Below are 19,695 nucleotides of genomic sequence, written 5' to 3' on the forward strand. Positions count from 1 at the left end.
TTTCTTTCTTTCTTTCTTTCTTTCTTTCTTTCTTTCTTTCTTTCTTTCCTTTCTCTCTCTCTCTCATTCTCTCTCTCTCTTTCTTTCTAAGATTTATTTTAGGAAGAGAGAGAAGGAGGGAGGGGACAGGCAGAGACAGAGAGAATTCTCAAGCCAACTCTGTGGTGAGTGCTGAGCCTGATGCAGGGCTTGATCCCATGACCCTGAGATCATTACCTGAGCCAAAACCAAGAGCCGGTTGCTTAACCGACTGAGCCACCCAGGTGGCCCAAGATTCCTGTTATTTCTGAATTTAATAGTTGCCTCCTCTTTTGCCCAGGAGGAAGGGGATGCCGCTCAAGGGGTATTTGTATTTATTTAGCTTGCAATGCATATGGAGCAAGGGAGATCAGTTTGATTCCCGTGCCCGAAGCCATTCAGAACACACTGGAGACCCAGGCAGCTCTGCTCTCTTTCCTTTGGAAAAGTCCACGGCGAGGACGACTCTGTATAATGAGTTCCATTGACTAGTATTCGTCATGGCTGGGGTGGGGACACCAAGTGTTATTGCTGTAGAATGTTTCAGTAAGTTGTACCCAGTGTGATGGGAACTGTGAGAGTCCATACAGGCAGCACCTTCCCTTCCCTTTCCAAACCCAGAGGGGTCAAGCAACCTGTCCAAAGTCACACAGCTGGTCACAGAGGTGGGACCTTATGTGGCTCATGGATGCTATGGGTCAGATCCAGGCATCTTGCCCTGTGTATGGTAAGCTCTACCCAGTGCTAGGCATTGGTCTCCAAGGCAGCCTATTTTTCAACAAATACATTTTTTCCCTCTTTCATTGACAAACTTGACTTATGCTCCCTCCCTGCCTCCCCCCCCCTTTTTTTTAGATCTCACTAGGGCTGTGCAGAATATAACAACAGCAAAACCAAGACAAAAAGGTCTCCCCAAGAACATTCCAAGGAAAAAGGAGATCATAGCTAAAGACAAAGCTGACGAAAGTCTGGAAGACATATCCCTGCAAGGTCCAGAAGACACAAAGCCGGTGCAGGTGGTTCCTAAAGAAGAAGGCGAGTCTAAGCTTGAATTACAAGGTGATGAAGCTAGTCCCCCAACCCCAGAAGTGGCTCCAGAGGACGTGCCAGATGGAGGGAAGATAAGCAAAGCCTTTGGGAAACTCTTCAAGAAGGTCAAGGATAAAGTGAAAAGCCCCAAAGAACCCGAGCCCCCAGCTGACCTTTTCACCAAAGGGCGGTACGTGCTGGTCTCTGGAGATGCCAGTTATGTGGACCCTGGGTTCTATTCATCCTCCATCCCAGCCAAAGGTGGAGTGGTTATTTCCATTGAGGATGACTCTCTGCATCGTGACAGCCCTGTGGAGCCCTCTCCTGAGCAGCCCGGGCCCCCGCTGGAGAACGGACAGGGCGATCTTCAGGGTAAAGAAGGTGAACACCCACCCGACCAGCATGCTGCCGACAAGGAGAACGAGATTAGTGCCAAAGGATTGAAAGGGCCTGGGGAGAAACAGGAGGACCAGAAGGAGGATGAGGCGTCCAGGAAGCCCTGTCCTGTGGTCCCACCTGGTCCGGAGAGACCACCATCTCCACCCCAGTCTCAAAGGGCTGGAGTCGGTCCGGGTGGATTGGAGAGGCATGGGGCAAGGAGTAGCAGCTCGCAGGAGAGAAGCCCCCCCAGGACTTTGGCATATGAGAAGGTGGAAGTGATGGAGTCCATTGAGAAGATAACAACTGAGAGCATTCAGACATATGAGGAAACAGCTGTCCTTGTGGAGACCGTGATTGGGAAGACGAAGGCAAACAAGAAGAAATTGGGAGAGAAGAGCTCTTAATACTCCTGGGCTTAATGGGAGACAATGTCTTTGGGGCCACTGTAGGGGAAGTGCTTTGATATTTTAGAACACAGGATAAAAGAGTGAGGGTTCCTTGTTTGGATTAGACCCTTCTGACATTGCCAATGAAGCCTTAATTAAAAAGTTTTCTTTGCTCGCACACCCTTTGTCTAATTAACAGGGGCCTTGGGAGTGTAGGTGGGTCAGCCATGCTCAGGACAGGGATGCCATGTTCAAGGGGCCATCAAACCCTGCTCCTTTAAGGAAAGAGGCTTTTCATCCTGAGTCACTGAGAGACGCATTAGAGAGTCAGGGAGTGTCTGGACTTCACACAGAAGCATGCTTGTTGATGCACTGGTGGCTTTTTATTGCATTTCAAGCCACAAACACGTGCTCAGGTGCATGAGTGTTTCGTTGGAGGAACATGATGAAAAGCATCTTAGTTCAGGTTTGCCAAGGAGCTGATCCTGAAGCAAGGATTCGAATATAGTTTCTTTGGGGTGTGATCCCAGGAAGCGCCAGGAGGGGAGTGCAAGAGGGAGATGGGGACGGCAAGACAGCCTATAAGACGTGAGCACTACCAGATCAGTTAGTGCTGTGGGCATGTGGAGCTCAGTCTCCCCGAGGGATCCTGGGAGATGGAGTAGAACACACGCCTCAGAGTTGGTGAGGGAGCTGGGCTCTCTCTCCTTCCACCAACTCCTGTCAGCCAGTGGGGGGGGGGGGGGGGGGGCTGCTCCCAGGGCACTAACTTTGGGGGCCGAGAAAACCCACAGGCACAGAAGTGTGGGTGCAGGCGTTCGGATCTCTGGCATGGAAATACTTGGCAATGGTAAAGGACCGTGAGGATTGAAGGGGGCACCAGCACCAGCTGCCCCAGCCTATGTCTCCAGTGTCCTTGTGTCTGAGTTACTGAAAATGTTCTAGCTCAGAAATTGCGATCCTAGGTCAGGTTTCAAAAAGCAGAACCAAATGTCACTGCGTAGTTCCTTGTGGAGGAGCTACTTAATTGATGAGTCCAACCAGCGTTTATGGAGCTGCGCTGATAAGGGGAGATTTCTCAGGTTTATCAATGCTCTCAATGACTGTAATTTATACCATAATATACACGTGTTTACACACTCTCTTGCGCACATATGCACACAGACATGCACATGAGCATTCAGGTACTTACTGTGTCACATCCTAGGAAACAAATTACTTCAAACTACAATTTTTTTTTTAAAGATTTTATTTATTTGAGAGAGAGCAAGAGCAAGAGAGAGCACAAGTAGTGGGGTAGGGCAGAGGCAGAGGGAGAAGCAGACTCCCCACTGAGCAGGGAGCCTGGATGTGATGCAGGGCTCCATCCCAGGACCCTGGGATCATGACCTGAGCTGAAGGCAGACGCCTAACCATCTGAGCCACCCAGGCTCCCGCAAACTACAATCTTTACAAAAACTTCTGTGTTGCCTCCAGGCATCTGGTTTTCTACTAACAGTCCCCCATTTCTTTTTGTTTGTTTTTGGTTTTTTTTTTTTTTTTTTTTTTTACTTATACCAGTTGAGAAACTGCTCCTTCCCTGTGTAGATGCTCATAAGGGCACTGATTAAATGTGCTTAAATGGATTATTGCATCTGCCTAAACAAAAGTTATCTGGCAAGACAGTGACACATTATTCAAGAAAATTGATGGTGTTGTAAATTATATGCTATTATTTTTTTGTTACGAATAATAGAATACTAAATATTACCTTATCTATTTAGAGCATTAAAAAATCTTGTTCTGAATTCGTTTGAGGTTTTGACTTCAAGAAAGGAATACGCTTTTGTTGTTCTTTCTAAAAGATGAATGGAGGACCCACTCCATTGCACACTTTTGAAATATTTATAATTTAAAAGCTTAAGAGAGAATGATGGAAACCATTAGCTGGAGCCCAGAATGTACTAGGAATTTGGATCAGGGTGTGTATTATATTTAACATCACAACCACTGAAGATCTTATCTCTTCCCCATTAAGTCTTTTTATTGTGTGGACTGTATGTTCAGTTCATATTTTAAAAGGCAGGGTCATCTTTTTGGAAAGAAAGTTTATTTTTATATTATATTTAATCTATCATCAGAAATGGATTGGGGCCTTTCTGTGTCATGCATGGTTCTGGGCACTAAGGAGACAGCAGAGAAAATCAGATGTGGTTCTGCTCTCACAGACAGTCATTTTGGCATGGGGAGGAAGGAAATGCACAAATAAGCAGATAACTAAATAAGAGCATTGGAGAGACAATCCTAGGAAGGGAACCAATAGGGTGATGTGTAAGAATGACCAGGGGTCTACTTTGGATTGGATGGCCAAGCAAAGACCCCATAAATGAGGTGACATGTGATCTGAATGGCAAGATGGGCTTATCATGTGCAGAGCTGAGGGAAGAGCATTTCAGGCAGAGGAACTGCAAGTGCAAAGGCCCTGGGGCAGGAATGGACTTAACCTGTTCAAGGAGGAGAAATAAAAGGGACTGTGGATGGACAATGGAGGAGATGAGGTCCAGGAGGGAGGCAGGAACCAAGAAAACACCATTTCCTGGCTGCCTCACCTCAGCCTCAAGCCGAGCTCACTGTGTGAAATGTGGGGTGCCTGCAATGGACATTTTGGGGTCTAGCTGGGCTAGTTGTCCCTGGTCCCCCAGAACCCCGCTTGCCCTTTTCTTACCTGCTTCTTTCCACTTTCCCTGCTTGGTTCTGTTTCCCCAGGGAGCTGCAGAACGGGGTCATTTTCTAGCTTTCCCCTCTCTCTGAGGTCTCTTGAAACAAGCACTTTAGTTTTATAAAAAATATTTCTTGTCAGTAAACATGGGGGTTCAGAGCAGGCCTCCCTGTAGCATCGATGACAAGAGGAACACCAGAGCTCTGACAAGCCCCAAGGTACCTAAGTGCCAGCGCTGCAGGTGACCGGTCCGAACTGTGAGTCTGGTCCGAACTGTTGCACCAGAGAGTCCTAGCCTCCTTTTCTATGACTCAGCCTCAAGTCCAGGACTGAGAGTCTCCTGAAGCTGCCAACCCCCCTAAAGAAGCTGAATCCCAGCAGCCCACCCCTCCCGTCACCAAGCATTTGAGTTGGTGACCAGTAACTGCTGTCATGTGAGCTGCCCTGGGTGCTGATCCCCCAGATCCCCTGACCCTTGCTGTTCTGGTTCACGCCTACTTCCCCAGGCTTCTCACGCCAAGCACATGCGAGTCTGGCTTAGGGGCTCGTGTGGTCATAGGAATGTGCTGTCTACACGCCTGGCATGTTGGGAGCACTGTGGCGTTCATGCTCCTGGGAGCAGCCCTCAACCAGATGGACAAGACCGGGAGCATAAATACCCCAGCTCTCTCCCCCCTCCATTGGGATAACTTTGAGGTGTTCTACACTCTCCCCACTGAGCCCCAGAGACCCCCAAAGAAACCCACCCACCCATACGCCCCGAATCAGTCTCCTTCCATCCCTGTCTTACTTCCCTGCTCCCTGTATATAGATGCTCCTTTCCAATAAACGACTTGACCTTGTTTCAGACTCAGCTTTTGGGAGGACCCAACCTAAGACAGCTGCTTGGTTGGCATGTGCCCAGCAACAACCCCCACTCCTCAGGTGGCAGTCCCAACTTTGTATTGAGGAGCTGCTCCTCCTACACTGGATACAGCCTTGATCAGACTGTGAAGACATCCTGCCTTTCTCTGGCTGTGGGGTGGGCAAGTGTCTCAAAACAGACCCACTGTTGGAATTGGAAATCTGAGCCCAATAGAACCGAGGCTGGAAATGCTGGAGCTGGCTGGTGATGGGGGAGTTCTGATAAGTTCCCCACTTGTTTCCTCTGTCTCTCTCTCCCTAGGGTTGCTCCTATCTCTATCCCTTTTCTAGGCTCCTTTAGGCTGGTTCTTCAGACTTTCCTTGAGTTCTGAGAGCTACTCCACATGCTTTGGACATGCTGCTTATTTGTTTCCATTAGTTAGAGTTGGTTTCTGTTGCTTGCAACCCCAGAGATCCCAAAGCAGACCCTACGCAGGGTCCTGGCTGCAGGTGGTTTATTAGCTCTGTGATCACAAGAGCACAGAGTGCTATTAGGAAGCACCTGTCTTTTAGCTACAAGCCTGCCTCCCCACACTCCGGGGCCAGGGCTGGACCCTGCGCCCCTGTCCCCACTTTGCCAGTGTCTCCCTGGGAGTGGAAGAGCGAAAGGCTGGAGGAGGGGAAAGAGACCTGCTCCTTTTTGTTTGTCCTCATCCCCCCAGGCAGCAGCCATTCCTTTCGGTGGCAGCTGCTGTAGCCAGTTCTCAACTTTTCCAAAATTTGCAGAGCCAGCCTCATCACAGTCTCCCCAGAGATGCCTGCACCGAGCAGTTGACACCCCTCTTCAGAGGTCTGGGCTTTCCAGGCCGTCCACCTGCACACACACACCAGCTCTGGGCATGCAGGGGAGTTGGGCGGGTGGTGCCCCCTCCCAGGGACCCCACCATGGTCTTAGAGAGCTGCCTTCCCCTTCACAGTGAGCCCCAGACTTGCATGTGTTAGACTGCTTGGTCTGTGTTCTTTAGTGGTCTCTTTTGCCTTTCTGATTAAGTAGATAATACTTCTTCATACTCACTTTATGGTGCTTATGTCACTCTTTCCTGTTAACATCACGGGTGGGATTCCTGTCTTCGGACTGGTGCAGGAGAGGGTGTGAGGCTGGGAAGGGAGGCACCAACACGGCTGCATTAATCCACCAGCCACTGCTGTGGACATCTGGGGCTCCGTCCCACTGGGGACCCCAGAAGAGACCAGGTAGAAAATCTTCAAATTGTCTCAAGAGGAGGCAGGAAGCTGGGATATCTGTGCACCAGCTCCCATCATTCCTCAGATAAGGGCCCAGCACTGGGGCCTTGAATCCCTGACACTTCTGCCTGTTGCACAGTAAGTCTGGTGCTTCTCTGCAGTCAGAGAACACCCCCAGCAGAGAGAGCATCCTCGGCATGTGTGGAAGCTGTCTACAGGTGACCTCCGGGCCAGGCCAAGGAGATAGATTGGTAAGCGTTTTCTACAAAGGGCGAGATTATAGGCTGTACAGCCTCAATTATAACTACTCAACCCTGCTGCTTTAGCATGAAAACATGCTAAAATACAGAACGAAAGCCAACAGGCATGACAGTTTGCAATACAAGTGTATTTATAAAAGCAGGCAGAAGGCTGGATTGGGTTCCTGCACTGTAGTTTGCTGACCCCCGACGTAGGGCATGCTCCAACAGGGTCTATTATAAAATGAATTTACGTATCAGAAGACACTTCTGACCTGGCATCTCTATTTGTTTCTTCCTTCCCCTTTCATGTTGGAAAGTTCCATTTAGGTCTTTCCTTGACTTCAAGCTTATAAGAAAAGATCTCCAAGCAGCCATTATAATCTAGTTTTCCTGCAATTTTTGTACCATAGATTTGTAGTTGGGGTGTTGTTGGTGAACAAAGTCATCTCAAAACTCATTACATTTGGCACATTGATGATAAAGGACGTCATTCTCGTACCTTGATTAGTACCAATGCTTGACTTCGATTTCTCATGCTTGGATGAAAGCAAACAAATGCCATAAAAAAGCCACACTGACTTATGTTTTATTCAAACAAACAGGGCTTTTGAGTTGAGATGTATGTTCTCCCATGAGATACATCCCCGGTCAATAACTCTGCTGTGCTGATATCCTCACTAGTCACACCCACCCCTTCACCTGCTTGGTTGGCATGTGCCAACCTTGCATCCTTGTGATCAGGAGCTTCCTAGCTGGCTTATCTGTCACCTGTGGTTAGTCAGCAACTCCAGAGAAAAAACAAAGCAAGTTGCAGCCTCTGCCTTCTGTCCAGCTTGGAGTAGCCAATGGCGGATCCTCTTGGGTGCAAAGGGACGTCTTTGAAGGCACTGTGAGGTGGGTCACCCACACTAGTATGGTGAGGGCAAGTTGGTCTGAACCCTCCATGGTGGAAATCAGTGTCAGTTAACATCCAACCAAAGGAATTCACAGACTCATTTGGCTGTTGGGGCATCTTAAACTCGTGGTCTGAAATTTCCAATCACCCCCACACTACCCCAAACCAAGTAGGGCTGAACATGAAGAATTTAGTAATACAAAGTCTTCATCTCTTTGGGCCAAGTGCATTTCTCACCCTCATTTCATTGTATCCCCAGGTTCAAAACAGTGAGACTCTTCTAAGAGAAAAATGAAGCTGGCAGGCTAGCTTGGAGAATTTGCTTCAGGTTAAACTTTGATTCCTGGTCCCTTATGAATCCACAAGCAAATTCAACTGGAGTTTTTTGAACCCAAGGGAAGGGTCTCTTGACAACTAAATACATAAGAGACTAGTGGAAAAACTCAAGAACTACTTAATTTGCAATGCAAAGAGGGGATCTTTTCTCCTAGAGATCCAGGTATTGGTATCCTTTGTGCTGGTTATCTCCTCTCCTTGGTGTTAATGTCTTTGGGAAGCCAAATAAGGCTCAGGAAGCTGTGGGTGGGCATGGAATCTGACCATTGGCAGGTGGGTGGTGTTGACTGGGGGTGGCTTCTCATGCATTGGGCTCTGTCCTCAATGGACTTCAGCTCTTCGGAGACTGGAATTCCCCTTTATATCAAGCTGTTGTGTTTCCTTACCCTTAACACCTCCAGATCCCTCTGCCAACTCTTGTTCCCCTGATCTCCATTATCCTAAGCTCCCACATGCTGAGTGTTGGCCCCTCTCCCCACCTTTTCTGTTGACTCATTCCTTCTTTGGAGAAAGAGAGCCATCCAGCTGGCTGCAGCCAAATCATCTTCCTTGGTCCAGGACACAGTGTGTGCTGATGTTATTTCAAACTCTCAGAGTTTTTAGAACCCCTTATTCTCTCTCACAACCACTGTCTTTAATCTTGGCATTTTGATTTTTAGAAATTTCTAATTTAGAAATTTCTCTGGCTATGAGAGCATCAATTCCCCAATTAAACATTTCCCTCTCTAAATCTAAAATGCTGAGCTATGTTTCCCAAAGGTTTTGTAGTATGTGGGTTTCAGTCCAACCAATGAAAGGCACTGATCACATTATGTAATGTATGGTAATTAACATAACATAATAATAATAAAAAAAGAATGATCAGTTTTAATTTAATCTTTCGGAAGTCAATTTTTGAGCTTAAATATAGAAAAGCAGCATCTCAGTTTGTCACAGCCTCAGACTTTGGACCTTATACCTTCACTGTCTGTTTTTGGTCATAGCCTCTCTTAAGATTTTACTAATTGGGTTTGATAAATATTAGATCACGGGACAAAATTAAACATTGTTTTTACAATGAACCATGGTAAATACATTAGTATTTTATTAATAACTATTAAGATTGCTAGACTAGCTTGTGGTCCCATGGGTGACAGCTAGTTTGTAATACTATTCACGGTATTATCCATGAAGAGAGGTGGCCATGTAAATCAGTACTTAATATATTTTAAGAGAATGTTAAGCTCTCTGCGGTGCTCATCAAGTATTCCATTAGATGTCCTACATTTTCCAGCTGCCATGCATTTAGGAAGGGTCACTGACCGGTACTGGCCAATGCAGAGTAGCTCAAATGACATGTGTGTCTCCTTCAGGCTGAACATAAGGAGTGGATGAGAGTCTTTTGTGGGTTCTCTTCTGTGTGGTGACTTAGCAATCTTGTGTTATGATTACAAACCACAAGACTGAAGATCAAAGCAGCCTGAATCCCTGAGTCTGTGGCCTCGGGGAGTCTCCTGAACCCTCAGAAGAATTCATGTGAATGGTAAGTAAACCTTTGCTGTGTAAAGCCACTGAAATTTGGGGGCTCTTTGTTACTACAGCATAACTCAGTCTAGCTTGATGAATACATTCTAGAAGAGCCTTTCTAAAAGATTTTTGACCACGACCAACAGTAAGAAATATTTACCTTGTGAGCCAATACACACACATGCACACACACACATTCTCGTTTTCTACACACACACACACACAGAACAAATATTTCAAGAAACAATACTCACTAATATGCATGATCTATTCTATTCCAGTTTCGTTTCGTTTCCATTCTGTTTTATTCTATTTCAAAATGTTAGTCTTTTTTTTACAACTTGTTAATGGCATATAACTTGAGTTTGAAAAATGCTGCTGTAGATCATAATTTGTATGTGATTTATCTGCCAATTAAAAATCTCTCAGGCAAATTTATGAAAGCAGGCTTTTTAGATCTCTCTTTGGCAACTTTTTATTATCCGCTCTTAGAATGGATGAAAGTGTTTTTATGTAATATATATCACATCCCACATAGTTTCTGGAAGGTAATGTTTTATTGTTGAGTCTCCTAATTTACAACATGTCTTTTTAAATTTACTTATAAAATGTTGTCACAGGATGTAACAATGTTAACTTGATTAATTCACTTATTTTCATTTTTTAAAATAAATGATTATAAATAACTGTCTCTTGCATTAGGATCATCGTAAAAACCTCACTAGCTAGACATATTTTTGTGTTAATACTGGTGCAAAAAATGAAATAGAGACCAAATATTTTTATATAGCACTATATATATTTTTATATACTGTATACTCATATCAAAACTTGCCATTTCTATTAAGAAGCTGATAAGTTACTCTCTAATTTCATAAATTATACCACAGCTGTGAAAATATGGACAACTATTTTATATTTTTGCTGCTATATAAGACATTTAATGTTTATACAGAAAGCTGCAAAATTACAGAGGTGATGCAATGGGGATCAATGAACATTTTCACCTGAATTTCCACCGGCCTTTTTCTTCAGCCAGAATCATCTTGATATTCTCTGAATATTCTTTAAGAGATGAATATGGTGTCGGTTTCTTCAATAAATACACATACACACATTTTAGGTATATGTGTGTATATACATTTATACAAGTGTATATATATATACATACATACACACATGTATATAGTCTACATATGTATATATATCTCTGTGTGCACCTACACACATATGCACACATAATGTCCTTTGGTTTATTTTCAGACTGTTAATATGAAATGAATTTTTGATGGTTTCCATTAATTTTTTTCTTTAAATCTAAACTGGTTTAAAAAGACCTTTGCAACAGGTAATAAACTTCTTTTAAAAATCATAAATATTATTACATTTTAAAGCATTATATAGAGAAGGTCATACGGTGTTAGAGAAGACAGAAATTCATGCCAATATGGGGGGGTGGAGAAAAGAAAGAAAATGGGTTTTCCAGAGTTTTCTCTTAAAGTCGCCACCTTCAAGGAATGGAACTTAGTGCCCTTGTGTTGCTGGCTTTAAGGAAAGGAACTCTGAGCTTAGCTACACGCTCCCATGGGAAGGAGAAATGCAGCCAGAAGTGGTTGACCAGTCTTGGGAATCAAATCAAACCAATAAAGGGGCCAATCCTTGGGGAGAAAAAGCGATGACGGGTCCAATAAAAAGCATTTCCATTTGGTAATGAAATGGTGCTGTGTCTTTTGGGGTCGACAGGGGGAGGAGTGTGTCACCTTTGGATTGCTTGTTAAACATCTTCACAGATTGTTTAGTTGTCAAGATGGTGACTGTGTGCTTTCCCTAAGGAGGTCTTCTCTTGCTTCCTTCAGCCTCATGTTGCTGGAGGATGGGTCAGCATTTCCCTCCTTTGGCAGAAGAAACTCCACACAAATGGGGGGTCCACATCTTCAAACACGCCCCCTTCACTCTTTACACACCTCTTCCAGAATGGAGGCCATTTCCCCAACACATCAAAGAATCACAACCATATGTTTTAGAAATCAAAGCCCAAGTATATGTGTGCCCAAAATGCTCATCTCGCTTCTCACTTACATCGGATTCAGAAGCTTCAAAGTGATTTAGGAAGAGGAACGTTCCTGTGTTCTAAGCCACTGAGCTATTCTTTCCTAGACATGTTGCCAGACTTGCCTCACCTTATTTCTTTTGGATAGCTATGTGAGGAACCCCAGAAAATTGGGGCTGGGATGAATTCTATACGACTGAGTTAATTTGGGCTTCTCTAGCAGATCCTACCATAACAGAACAGCAGCTGGTGAAAAGGACAGCCATGCTACTTAGGTTTCATATGGATCACGCTGGCTGAGTAGGACAAGTTATGCTGTTGGTGTCAGTGGTACGATTTCCAATGCTCATGCTTTTTGACTCTTTCTTCCCCACCCAGTAATTAGGGCTGTCATGGATGGTGTCTCTTGCATCACACCACCTTCATCTACATCACTGAAAAATCTTGCTAAGTTCAAAACATTTTTCCCCAAAGGACTTACAGCATCTGTTGTGCTTTAGAGACTCAGAGCTCACCTTCTGTTATTATCTTTCTCTTTTTATGTAACAGGTCCTCAATTGAGACCATGAATAAACGTTCTTGGAGTCACTGAGTGTGACTTTTTAAATGCCTTCTCTTCTCAGATATGAACAAAATGGAGGAGGAAGCTGTCCCAGTTTTGTTTGCTGGCTATCACCTATTTGAATGACACAAATAAAGAACTTTAGAGTCACAAATAGGACATAGGTTTTGGTGGGAACACTGTATTTGGGGCATGGAAGTAAAAAGATTGCGTCCATTGTGATGAAAAGAATCATTGACAGTGAGCGAAGCTTCAGATCAAGAAGTTGGAATAGCTTATGTGAGGGTGACAGTAATTGCTAGGTTCCTGACAGAGTGTGGCCCGAGGACAGAGAGGCAGAGATGGGGGATGGAGGGAGGCGGTCGAGGCCCGGCTGCCGCGCTAGTTCTTGTGCAGGATGCTTTTCAGGCTTCTCTCCACGGCTTCATCCAGCTCCTCTTCTAGCTCCTCCTTCTTGGACATGGCCAGCTTGGACTGGTAATCCCTTACAACCTGGTCGATGTAAGGGGCGCTCTGCGTGCCATGCAGCATCAGTGTCCACTCCTTCAGCACCCCCTTCTGGGGTGTGCTCCCGACAAACCCCAGCTCCAGGGTCCAGGTTCCTCGGGCATCTTCCCCCCAAGTGTGGGTGGTCATGAAAGGCCACTTGTCAAAGCCCACCTTGGAGTCGTCATCCCTTGGGCGCCGGCTCAGCAAAATGGACTTGGTGCCCATCGGGGAAGTCATGTTGATGTTCAGGTCTCCTCTCCTGGTGGCATTGACTGTGATGACAGCTTGGACGTGCTCAAGGTAGCGGACGAAATTTTCTTTCCCCTCACACGCATCAGTGGTGAGGCTCAGCACCAGCTTTCCAGTGGATGGTATTTTCCTAAGGGCAAAGTGATGAGGAGATATGGTAAGGGATGGGCACACTATACTTAGGGTTTGGAGGCAGCTTCGGCTACCAGGAAGAGCAGGGGCTTAGGGGTTAATCAGACACACCAGCGGTGTGAGCCTGAGCACCTTACCTATGCCCCTTGCCTATACCTTCTGTGTGGAAGGGAAATGTAGCGGATGCTGCTCAAGCCCATCTCACTTCTTCCACGCCCCTTCCGAGTTCACCTGCAGCTGCAGCTTCCGTGTATTCTGACTGCTTCCCACCTCTGGGCTGCTCTCCTGGAGCTTTCCCCCACACCATGGGAGCCTGCTCAGCCGATGTGCAGGGCAGCCCCAAAGTGTCAGGGATTGAGCCCCTCAGGGACCACCCCCTACCAGTGATTTGGATAGAAAGTGATAGATGAATATACCCTGGCATCCCTGTTCCTCAGTGGGACAACTCAATGTCCCCAGTGGGATTGAGCCTGTTGCCCACGGTGGCAACTTGCTCATCAATGCACTCCTGACTGGTTCTTTTCCTTCTCCCTGTCTCACATCTCCAGTCCTTACTGGCTTTTCCTGGGATCATCTTTCAAAAAATTGTCAGCACCCAAGTCTTACTTCTGGGTCTACTTTTGGGACAACCCAGGCTGAGACAGGAGCTCATAATGCCTTTCTTTTGAAGTGCTAAGTATCTTGATAAATAGAAGTTGTTGTTATTGTGATTGTTATTACCATCATAGAAAAAGCTGAAATGGGGTTAATTAATCCTAGTGAAGGAGCATCCCTTGAAAGATCAGGGGAATTTGGAAGCCTCTTTGGTCACAGAGTTGGAGCCCCACGGAGGGTCAGCCTAAACATTCTTCAGCTGACTTTCCACACAACCAGTCTCCTTCCTGGATATGGCCTCCCTTGAAGGCAAGACGCTCAAAAGTTCTTGCATCAGAAACATCATAAAGTAAACTACATTAAACTGCACAGTGTGATGGAAAGACTCCAGACTTCGGGAATAAACCTATTTGGATTAGAATTCTCTTCTATGCTTATTGGTCAGGAGAGCTTGGGCAAATTATTTAAATACTTTGAAGTCTCACTGTCATCATGGATGGGTTTTGTGAGATTAAATCAGACCACGTGTGAGAACATGGAGCACAGTGCCCGGATCATGGTACTGGCTCCCCTTCTGTGGGCTTTTCCCTGTGTGAGTTTCTTCCCTTGACACGATATTTTATTTTGGAGCATAAAATGGTGGGTGTTTTAAAACACACATCTTGTAGATCCCATCTATGAAAAGATGATCACACACCCAGCTCAGAGCCAAGCCTTGGTACTGCATGACCCTTGGAACCAAAGCCACAAACCTGGGAGGGCTTGTTGAAGCTTAACCTGTAACTCATTGGTAAAGTCAATACTCTCCTGAGGAACTTTCAAAATATATGCTTTAATAGTTTCATGGAGTGCTGCTATTATAGGCACTCTGCATAGATGCTGTTGCTGAATGATGCGTGAGATACCCACTGGCCATGGAGATCTGGTGGTGGTGGTGGAGGTGGGGTACCACGCTCTGGGGAAATCATCCAGTTTAGTGGAGAGCAAGCATGAGGCCAGGTCTGGAAGTCAGAGTATGCAAGGTTGCTAGCTAGATCTCTCAAAAAAAGATGCTATTTATTCACAACAGGGTCAGAAACATAACAGGTAAGCTGATATATGACCAACAATCATTTGGGCTCTAGCCCATAGGTAGAGAGTTATGTGGGTAGAATGAAGGTCCAGTTATGGGCAAAGCATTTGGAACTATCTGAGCTCCTTTTCCTTACCTGTACAATGGAGATATTAATCTTCCTACACTTAAGAATTGCTCTGCAGATAAAATATAGATACACACTCATATACATCATATATTCACAAATATCTAGACCAGAGTTAGCCAACAGAACTTTCTGCAATGATGGAAATGTTCTATATCTGCACCGTCCAATACTGTAGTCACTGGCCACATGTGGCTATGGGGCATTTGAAACATGACGAGTGTAAGGAACTGAATTTTTAATTAAATTTAATTTTAATAATTAATTTAAATTTAATCTTATTAAACAGCCATCTGTGGCTAGTTGCTTCTTTACTGGATAGCACAGATCTAAATTATTTGCCTATGTTCAGTTTGAACCTGATGCCACCACACCCACTCATTAGAAAATTTCCCAGGCCTCTGTTGTAAGCACATTCTGTTTTTGTCATGGCTCACGGGCTCTAGGAAAAGCAGCGGGGGAAAACTGTGGATCCTGTTCTGCAGGTTTTCTGGCCACTTTGATGGAGGCTTCTGGAACGTCCATACCTCAGGTATGAGTGAAATGCCACATTTTACTGCTGAGATTCTACACAGACAGGCAGGCAGGTCCAGAATGGAGGCTTTCCTTTTAGAGTGGAGCCTCAAGGATTCTGGAACTCTCCAAGAAGCACAGCTGGAGGGAACAGAGGATGATGGCAGGACCCACAGCAGGAAGAGACCCTGGCTCCGAGTCCCGTGTTGAGTTTGAGCCCCTTTCCTATCATTCAGGCCAGGCCACCTTGAGAAATTCAAGAAGCAAACTCACAAGCCAACAACTAAAGACTGTTACCCTGAGTAATAGTCACTCTAGGTATTACAAAGCATCGCTAGTCATTTGTCAAATGCAATACTCCCTATTATCACAAGGATTCAAAACACAAGCTGGATTCTAAAAAAAAAAAAAAATCTTTTTTTTTAAATCTCCTTTTGCATCCAGGGCACTTACGCACTGGAGTTCACCAAGTGACAGTCCCTTTACAAGTCAATTCACAGGGGCCGCCTGGGTGGCTCAGTCGTTAAGCGTCTGCCTTCGGCTCAGGTCATGATCCCAGGGCCCTGGGTTCGAGCCCCACATTGGGCTCCCTGCTCAGCGGGAAGCCTGCTTCTCCCTCTCCCACTCCGCCTGCTTGTGTCCCTGCTCTCGCTATCTCTCTCTCTGTGTCAAATAAATAAATAAAATATTTAATAAAACAACAACAACAACAAAAAAAACAAGTCAATTCACAGAATCTCTGGCAGAAAAGTGACATTGCTTCCCCGGGGGAAAACTGGAAATATTTCTTCGATTGGCTAAGAACCAGAGATGGGACGGCCACTGTAGCTGGGAATCAGATCCACAGCCCACATGCAATGGGGGGGTTCCCCTAAATGAACGAGAACCGAGATGATCTCTTAGGATAGAAGGAGATAAATCTGTTTTGGACCAAACCGGAGACGACCTTCACGCCCACCATGGCTACGGGGGGGCTTCAGTAGATGCAGTCTCTCACCCAGATTCCCTCAACAGCTGCTTTGAGCTTCGACTACTGACTCTCGGCTACCCCCTTCCCTGCAGAAGAGAGGAAACTAGAGCCTAGGCTGTCTGTTGTGTGGCCTAAGGGATGAGGGAGTGTGTTTATGAGAGGGCTGGAGGCAGGGATGAAGGAGGCTGAGACAGGACTGGCATTTTGTCTTCATCTTGGAAAGCAGAAGACAGATTGGAGTGGGCACAGACACACCACTTTGTGTTAGGAGTCAAAAACTGTCTCAGTGGCCTTGGGGTTGGGGTGTGTGCAGGGGCTGGAGGCCATTCCAAGGGGAGTCTGGCTTGTTTAGTGCTGTGGAGGTGTCATCTGCTTGTAAAACTCGGCCATCGCTGCCCTGCCGTGTGAACTGCCCACTGAATGCAGGGGGAGTAGCCCCTGAGAGAGCAGTGGATTCTTCTTAGAATGTTAAGTCACTTAGAAATGAAATTAAAAGGCTGGGGTGAATTCCAGAGGAGGCAAGCTTGGAAGAGAAAGAACGCCATTCCTCCTCTCTCAGGGAGGTTTCTTGGCGGGCACAATGGCGTTGGGAGAGCGAAGGAACAGTATCTGCCAGGTGTTTCTTACTACTTCTTGTATTCCTGATTTTCCTACAGTGACCCTATTTTGCTTTTATAAGAAAAGCAATACAATCCATCCTTATTTTAAAGGAAAAGCAAATCCTTATTTGCTCAGGAAAGTCAATTGTAAGGTTGAAATAGGGGCGCCTAGGTGGTTCAGTCCGTTAAGTGTCCGACTCTTGATTTTCGCTCAGGTCAGGATCTCCGGGTCATGAGATGGAACCCTGTGTCAGGCTCCACGCTGGGAGTGGAGTCTGCTTGAGAACACTTAACAGGTGGGCTCCATGATGTTTTCTCTTTCCCAGGTAACAGCTGCAGGTGGGCATCAACTCACACAAGATAAACCATGGCTCAGCCGAGACCCGTCTATGGTCCCGTAGCTGGTTCGGCGCCGGGCACACCCTCTTCTCTCTCTGCCATGCTGCATCTGGCATCCCCTCCAGGCTTTAACATCTGCTTCCAAATTCACTTAAAATTCACAGTTTGCCACACAGCCTCAGCGGCACGGAGTGAACGACGCTCTTGGGTGCAGGGGAGGGTGGGCACGGTCTGTGCCCAACAGCGCACTCCGCGCTTCAGCACTGGGGGGACACGCAGCTGCCCCTGGCCCGTGAGCAGGCCTGGCTTCGCTCTGCTCACCGCACACGGCTGGTTCTGTGTAGACACTCACGGCCAGTTGTATTTTTCCTTCGTATTTTTGTTGAGCACCCTTCACTGACTCTGCTGATAAAGTCGCTTTAGAAAATTGCTTTTCAAATTGGCTGCTTCTCTGGGAAGATTATTGCCGAGGAAACCTATAAACCTGACAGTTGGCACGCACCCTGCTCGGGGGCTGTTTCTGTGCAGCCCCGCACGTCCCAGCAACTGGCTGTTGATGCCCCTGTCCCGGCCCCTCAGGAGTGTGATTCACGGTGACAAGGGCCTTCTCTGCCCAGCGGCCTTGGGCACTGCCCTAAGGACCAAGCTGTACTAGCCTCTGAGTTCTGCAACAAGCCCATCTGCCCTAGAGCTCACTCACTTGCATCCGAGAACAAAATTCAGGTGTGGGGCGGATGAGGGTGCAGAAGGTGCCTAGGGGACACAGAGTCCTTCCAACAAGGCTGCCCTCCATCCCCAGTCCCCCGGGCTGGTCTGCTGGTCCTAACTGCCAACACTTAGCCATCTTCCTTGTACCCAGGTGCTGCTGGCCGAACATTCACTCATTCAGAAAATATCTCCCGTGGGACTACTGGGTGCCAGGCGCTGTTCTAGGCATTGAGGATCCAGCAGTGAACAAGACACACTAGGTTCTTGTCCCCATGGAGGGCCCAATTCTGGTCCGTGCTCAAATAGCTTTCCAGTTTCCTTTCATTGTAAGTCAGGCTGCTGATACTGAATAAAGTTCCTAGCTAGTTGTGAGATGCTGGGCCTCGCGTACCCTAACTGTAACATGATAGCCTTCTTGTCTCTGGCTCCAAATTCAACATTTATGGGGATTACGACAGAATGTTACATGTACTCAGAAACTGAGAAACTGTCTTTTGTCACAGCTGATGTTCTCTGCCTTGCTCTCCTCCCTCCCGCTACCTCACAAATGCACAGAGCTGGAGGATCATGAAGGATCCATCCTTGTCTGCGGCGGCCTCAGAAGAGAAGGTCCACTATCAACACTTACCTTGACTAAGCTGACTGTTCCCCTAAACGCTGCAACTGTTACCACCTTTCTGTTAATTGTGGATGGAGCTGATGTGCAGCTAACTGTGGATAATGCTCCCGGGGCACGGCGCATGAGCAATGTGTGGGCCCCTGCCTGAGCTTCTGGAGAGGAGCAAACACCATACGCTTTTCCCTCTTGCCAAGTCCTTTTCTGTAAATCTTTCCGTCTTTGCAGCAAGGGAACGAGGTCCCTTGGGCCTCACGTGGGACCACTTGGGCTTTGGTGGACTTTGGAGTTGCTGGTTCTGGGAACTAGAAGCATTTACTCTGTCTTTCTGAGCTTCCTGTTCTCTCACCTGTGGATGAGAGTAGCAACACCAACCTCCTGTGGGAGAAAAGTGTTGCCTGACCAGGCGACAGTCGGAGAGCAGTGCTTAGTAGGTGGCAGCACCGTGCCTGCACGCTCCCAGGGGCACCTGAGGGAGCCCTCAGGGCTGCTGGGGTGTCCTGCGGTGGAGTGAGCGGTGGACCCGCACGCAGGGGGCGCTGGGGGAGGCACAGGCTAAGCGGACTGGCCTCAACTCTCCTTCAGGCTCGACTTCTGGACACCCTTTCACAGAGTTTTATTCAATTCACACCTCCTGTTCTGTTTGCATTATTTAGCATCCTTCCTGGGACGGTGTAACTTCCAGATGGGCATCAGAGCTGAGCCGTCCAAGATGGCAGCCACCAGCCGCATGTGGCTACTGGAACTTAAAGTTAGGTCAAATGAACCACATTTCTAGTGCTCCCTAGCCACGAGTTATCGCACTGGACACCCAGATACAGAACATTTCCACCGTGGTACCAAGTCTCCCGGGCTTTCCAAATCATGCAAAGAATTGTTTTGAACTCTAACGAGGGCAGTACAGTGGTCAATGCCCATTGAATATTGACTTTGGATTTACCCTTCCCTTTCCCATTTGGACGGAGGTTCCCAGTCTTATCTCCATTTGGCCACCCTGTTTGTAGACTCTGGCAGTGACAGGCTCTCCAGGACAGCAGTTATGGAGTTTGGGGGGGGAGTGGGCACACCTGCTAGGTGGGGTTTCAGAGTCTCCAGG

At 46.7% G+C, this 19,695-nt stretch overlaps 2 protein-coding genes across 3 annotated transcripts in view; one reads left to right on the plus strand and one right to left on the minus strand.

The window, feature by feature from the left end:
• Positions 1-1,832, plus strand: part of BFSP1 (beaded filament structural protein 1) — a 37,831-nt gene extending 35,999 nt beyond the window's left edge. The window contains exon 8 of the mRNA XM_021700701.1: positions 874-1,832. Within this exon, the coding sequence (XP_021556376.1) occupies positions 874-1,832 (959 nt within the window). The remainder of the gene's footprint in view (positions 1-873) is intronic.
• An 8,285-nt stretch (positions 1,833-10,117) lies between these two features.
• Positions 10,118-19,695, minus strand: part of PCSK2 (proprotein convertase subtilisin/kexin type 2) — a 282,294-nt gene continuing 272,716 nt past the window's right edge. The window contains exon 12 of one of the 2 annotated variants that reach the window (XM_044918692.1): positions 10,118-13,059. In XM_044918692.1, coding sequence (XP_044774627.1) covers positions 12,573-13,059 — 487 coding nt within the window. In that variant the 3' untranslated portion in view covers positions 10,118-12,572. The remainder of the gene's footprint in view (positions 13,060-19,695) is intronic. The other variant, XM_044918693.1, reaches the window with a different exon arrangement.

Source organism: Neomonachus schauinslandi, chromosome 10 (assembly GCF_002201575.2).
Source record: "Neomonachus schauinslandi chromosome 10, ASM220157v2, whole genome shotgun sequence".
NCBI classification, from domain to species: domain Eukaryota; kingdom Metazoa; phylum Chordata; class Mammalia; order Carnivora; family Phocidae; genus Neomonachus; species Neomonachus schauinslandi.